General features: G+C 39.7%; 1 protein-coding gene across 1 annotated transcript; it reads right to left on the bottom strand.

Moving 5' to 3' along the window:
* Nucleotides 1–4: 4 nt before the first annotated feature.
* DRP4C (Dynamin related protein 4C) lies at nucleotides 5–1,949 on the bottom strand. The gene has a single exon (XM_083068751.1). It carries the CDS (start codon nucleotides 1,910–1,912, stop codon nucleotides 197–199), a length of 1,716 nt encoding a protein of 571 aa, XP_082924877.1. The 5' UTR covers nucleotides 1,913–1,949; the 3' UTR covers nucleotides 5–196.
* Nucleotides 1,950–6,101: the final 4,152 nt, after the last annotated feature.

Raw genomic sequence — 6,101 nt, 5'->3', positions numbered from 1 at the left:
AAAATTGAAAATAACTGGCATATTTTCATTAACACATAAGATTTGAAATAGCATAAGTTGATTAAAAATGAAACAAAAAAACGTTAGAACAAAGTAGCAGCAAAACGAAAAACAACATCCTCAACTACTAATAGTTCAAAACAACAAATAGCTTGGTTATTCAGATCGGGATAATATAGGTAAAATTGATGAACTCTTAATAATCTCCATAACTCCCAATACGGTCAATGATATTGGCAACAGTTTCCTTACTCTCCCTGAGCACCTTGACACTCCTTTGAAGCTTCTCACGCTTCCCAGAAATCGAAGGAGACTCCTCTAACAGCCTTTCAATACCACCACCACTTGGAGATAACAGATCATGAGCAATTTCCTTCTCCAAATCACGGTTTACAAGATTATTAACACTTAACATCAAATGCAGGGCTATAGTGTCAATAAGCCTTTTCTGCACAATCTTCCAATAAGATATCATTCTCACCTTCAAGTCAAATGCTTGAAGCAGCATAGAAGGGTAGTTCCTCAAATGACCAACTTCAATCTTACCCACACCTTCAAGATTTACATGGGATGGATTGTTCTCATTTTTTAAAACTTCATTCACAAAGACTTCTTGCAGAGATATAAGCCTATTGTATTCCAGAGAGAACTCTGGATTACAAGTATAATCAGTGTACTTCTCCATTTCAATGGCTTCAATGACATGCTTGATTGAATTTTGCTTTTTCTTTGCAATGAGAACCTGGGCAGCACGCCTAGTAGACAACAAAAGCTGATAATAGTTTTCAGAATGACGATTTATGACAGAAATCAGCACATCTTCAAGATAGTTCCACACATTCTCAACAAAACCTATTGGCATATCAGCAATGCCTCTAACCTTAAAATTCAATATAGACAAAAAAGCAGTACGAGGCATGAAATTTGGTAGACCGATCCACTTAGATTCCTCCAACACTTTTATCTCATCCATAAGAAAATTTTTGGTGGCATCACTTTGAGCACAACTGTAAAGATCATTTGAATACGAATCCAACATCTCAACCAACCGAGCAGTGCAATGCATCTTTTTGTCTTCTGGGTACTCGTCAAATTCTCCTCTAAGAAGAATCTTTCTAAGTGATTCCTTGGTCAATCCAATAATATGCATGAAAGCAGTCATAGCATCAGCTACAGAAGTCAAGTTTGTTGGCAGTTTTTCTAACTCAGACAAATTATTAGAAAGCTTCTCATTGATTTTCCTCACTATCTCTGGCAAGGTTTTGGATATGCTCAAAGCCTGAACCTGAACCAGTTTTTGAGCCAAAACTGGAATCCCCACAATAGACTTGTCAATTTTAGAAAGCATAGGGTGAGACTCAAACAGCTTGAGTTCTTCAATACGTGCATCCTCATAAGACTCATCACCAATTCGATTTCTCACACATACATAGCCCAGACCAATGTTGACATCATCAGCAGTAACCTTCTCTAACAAGCCTTCAGGAGACTTATCAGCCTTTGTCACCACAGCCAACGTCCTCAACCCAGTTTTGTCAACACTCTGAGACATCCTAATGGACTCACAAGTAGTAAAATCAACACTAGCAGAAAGAACATTCAAGATAATACTTTCTTCTGGCTTTATATACTCCATGATCATGTCCTTAATCTGGTCATAAATATTCTCAGGTTGACCATGAACAGGAACACGAGTAATACCTGGAAGATCAACCATAGTAAGATCAGGAACACCATTTTTCTTCACCAACAAAGTCAAGGGATTGTCGGAAATCCCTTTGCCATGACCAGCAAGCTCTTCTGTTGCAGCATTTATAGCACTAGAAACATGTGCTTCATCGGTTGAAACAATTTTGCCATTGTACTCCAACACCAACTCCGGTTGTGCAAGAGGGTGGTTTTGTAGCCTCATTGTTAGGTACAGCTGCGTACAGCTGCCACCACCTTTCGGTGGTTTTCTAATTTTATATTAGAAGCGGGTCCCACATAATAATAAAATAATATTAAAAGTTTAGGAGAAATTACGAAAATGCCATTGGGACTTTCCTATAAATAGGGAAGCTGAAAATCATAATTTTCATCCCAAATCTTCTTCTCTTCTCTCTTCCTCTCTTATACACCTTGAGATCTGTTCTCGGTAGTAGTAGTCTCCTAATTCAAAGGAGTAAGTTATAGAGAGAGAAGTGTTGTAATTTCCTCCCTTTCAGTAAATAATATTTTTACTGTGGTTATTATCTCCCTTGTCTCTTTTTTCTCATCTCTTATTTTAGCTGTGAGTAACTATTAAGCCTACTCTGGACCTAACAGTGGTATCAGAGCCACTAGGTTGTTTATTATTCCGCTGTGGTGTACATTGGTATAGTATCGGAGAAAATTCTTAGTATGCTCTGTGGCTGCAGTATTGTCTGATCAGTCACATCAGAAAAGAATTATTCTTGTTACTGGATTTTATCATTGTTCCAGTAGGCGGTACTATTCTAGTGGAAGTTACTTAAGTCGGTTTAATAGAAGAAATTATGGCAGCAAAGTTTGAGATAGAGAAGTTCAACGGGAACAATTTTTCCCTGTGGAAATTGAAGATAAGAGCAATTTTGAGAAAAGACAACTGTCTTAAAGCAATTGAAGGCAGGCCATCAGATATTACTGATGAAAAGTGGAGAGAAATGGATGACAATGCTGTTGCCAATTTGCACTTAGCAATGGCTGATTCAGTTTTGTCGAGCATAGCAGAGAAGACAACTGCAAAGGAGATTTGGGACACGCTCGTAAAATTATACGAGGTCAAGTCACTTCACACCAGAATATTCTTAAAGAGGAAACTCTACACTCTTCGAATGAGTGAGTCCACAGCAGTGACGGACCACATCAACAATCTGAATACGCTATTTGCTCAGCTTTCAACAGCTGATTTCAACATAGTGGAAAATGAACGTGCGGAGCTTCTACTTCAGAGTTTACCAGATTCATATGATCAACTCATCATCAACATAACAAACAATAATGTTGTTGGTCGTCTATCCTTTGAGGATGTTGCCGGAGCTATTCTTGAAGAAGAGTCCAGGCGAAAGAATAAGGAAGACAGACTGGAAAGTTCAAAGCAAGCAGAAGCTTTGACGATGATGAGAGGAAGATCAATGGAACGTGGCTCCAGTGGGAGTCAAAATCATGGTAGATCAAAATCTCGAGGAAGGAAGAACCTCAAATGCTATAATTGTGGCATGAGAGGGCACATGAAGAAAGATTGTTGGCACAAGAAGAGTGGAGGAGGGAAGAATTCTGAAGCGTCAACCTCTCAAGGTTGTGTTGCTAGTACCCAAGAAGATGGAGAAATATTGTACAGTGAAGCAATAAGTTCTAGAGGCGAAAAACAACTCCATGAATGTTGGATATTGGATTCAGGTGCAACCTGGCACATGACTCCAAATAGAGATTGGTTTTGCACTTATGAATCAATCTCAGGAGGATCCGTATTTATGGGAAATGATCATGCTTTGGAAATTGCTGGAGTTGGTACTATCAAATTAAAAATGTATGATGGTACTATTCGTACAATTCAAGGGGTACGACATGTGAAGGGCTTGAAAAAGAATCTATTGTCCATTGGGCAACTAGATGATCTCAAGTGCAAGATCCACGTTGAAGGTGGAATCTTGAAGGTAGTTAAAGGCAATTTGGTGGTGATGAAAGCTGAGAAGATCACATCAAATCTATACTTGCTTTTGGGAGAAACGTTGCAAGAAGCAGATGCATCAGTTGCAGCAATAAGTCAAGAAGAGGCAACGATGATGTGGCATCGTAGACTAGGACATATGTCAGAGCGAGGCCTGAAAATTCTTGCGGAACGTAATCTCTTGTCAGGGCTTAAAATGGTAACCTTACCATTTTGTGAGCACTGTGTGACAAGCAAGCAACATAGATTACAATTTGCCAAAGTAACTACAAGGAGCAAACACATACTTGACTTGATCCATTCTGATGTCTGGGAATCACCAGAAATTTCCATGGGAGGAGCAAAATATTTTGTATCATTTATTGATGATTATTCCCGGAGATTGTGGGTGTACCCAATCAAAAAGAAGTCAGATGTGTTCCCAGTATTCAAGGAATTTAAAGCACAGGTGGAACTTGATACTGGAAAAAGGATTAAGTGCTTGAGGACAGATAATGGAGGAGAATATATAGATGGTGATTTTCTGGCATTCTGCAAGCAAGAGGGTATCAAGAGGCAATTTACAGTTGCTCATACACCTCAGCAGAATGGGGTAGCAGAGCGGATGAATCGAACTCTCCTAGAAAGGACAAGAGCTATGTTGAGAACTGCAGGATTAGCCAAGTCTTTCTGGGCAGAAGCAGTAAGAACTGCTTGTTATTTGATCAATCGCTCACCATCAACAGCAATTGGTTTAAAGACACCAATGGAGATGTGGAGTGGAAAACCATCTAATTATTCTTCATTACATGTGTTTGGATGTCCTGTGTACGTGATGTACAACTCCCAAGAAAGAACAAAGCTGGACCCAAAATCCAGGAAATGTATATTCTTGGGTTATGCTGACAATGTTAAGGGGTATCGCTTGTGGGATCCCACTGCCCGCAAGGTTGTTGTTAGCAGGGATGTAGTGTTTGCAAAAACTGAACTGCAAAAGGAGCAGGAGAATGACAGCACTATCAAAAACACTAGTATAGTGGAGATAGGAGGAAAGTCTAAAAAGGATGACACCTCTGAAACAGAACAAGAGCATGAGGAACAAGAACCAGATGAAGCCAATGATGAAGAAGTTCAACAAATAAGACGTGAGAGAAGGAGACCATCTTGGCATTCAGACTATGTTATGGCAAGTCATGATGCGTACTGTCTCTTAACTGAAGAAGGAGAACCATCAACCTTTCAAGAGGCGTTGAGGAGTTCTGATGTTTCTCAGTGGATGGCAGCAATGCATGAAGAAATAGAGGCCTTACATAGAAATAAAACATGGGAACTTGTTGATCTTCCAAAAGGTCGAAAAGCCATTGGTTGCAAATGGGTCTATAAGATCAAACGTGATGACAATGATCAAGTGGAGAGATATCGTGCAAGATTGGTGGTTAAGGGATATGCTCAGAAAGTGGGCATTGATTTTAACGAGATATTCTCGCCAGTTGTCCGATTAACCACAATCAGAGTTGTTTTGGCTATGTGTGCTGCATTTAATTTACATCTTGAGCAACTTGATGTAAAGACTGCTTTTCTTCATGGGGAACTCCAAGAAGAAATATATATGCTCCAACCAGAAGGCTTTAAAGAACAAGGAAAAGAAAACTTGGTTTGTAGGTTGACCAAATCTCTGTACGGTTTAAAGCAGGCGCCAAGGTGTTGGTATAAGAGATTTGATTCCTTCATTATTAGCCTTGGTTACAACAGACTGAGTTCAGACCATTGTACGTACTACAATAGGTTTGATGACAATGATTTCATCATCTTGCTGTTGTATGTGGATGACATGTTGGTGATAGGCCCCAACAAAGATCAGATCCAAGAATTAAAGGCACAATTGGCTAGGGAGTTTGATATGAAGGACTTGGGACCAGCAAACAAGATTTTAGGGATGCAAATTCACCGAGACAGAAAAAACAGGAGGATTTGGCTTTCTCAGAAGAATTATTTATTGAAAGTCTTGCGGCGCTTCAACATGCAAGACTGTAAGCCAATTTCGACCCCACTTCCTGTCAATTACAAATTATCCTCAAGTATGAGTCCTAGCAACGAAGCAGAGAGGATGGAAATGTCTCGAGTGCCGTATGCATCAGCGGTGGGAAGCCTTATGTATGCCATGATTTGTACGAGACCAGACATTGCACAAGCAGTGGGAGCGGTCAGTAGGTTTATGGCAGATCCTGGTAGAGAGCATTGGAGTATTGTAAAGAGGATCCTTAGATATATCAAAGGAACCTCAGATGTTGCATTATGTTTTGAAGGATCGGAGTTTTTTGTCAAAGGCTATGTTGATTCAGATTTTGCAGGAGATCTGGATAAAAGAAAATCTACTACTGGTTATGTGTTTACACTTGCTGGAGGAGCAGTGAGCTGGTTGTCTAAGTTACAGACTGTTGTAGCTCTATCT

Source organism: Cajanus cajan, chromosome 2 (genome assembly GCF_000230855.2).
Source record: "Cajanus cajan strain Asha chromosome 2, NIPB_CcT2T_4, whole genome shotgun sequence".
In the NCBI taxonomy this organism is placed as follows: Eukaryota; Viridiplantae; Streptophyta; class Magnoliopsida; order Fabales; family Fabaceae; genus Cajanus; species Cajanus cajan.
The sequence above is the reverse complement of the archived record's forward strand: the minus strand, read 5'-3'. Positions and strand labels throughout refer to the sequence as shown.

Excerpts from the sequence above, each read along its gene's own strand:
- DRP4C (XM_083068751.1), bottom strand. The coding sequence starts at position 1,912 with ATGAGGCTACAAAACCACCCTCTTGCACAACCGGAGTTGGTGTTGGAG.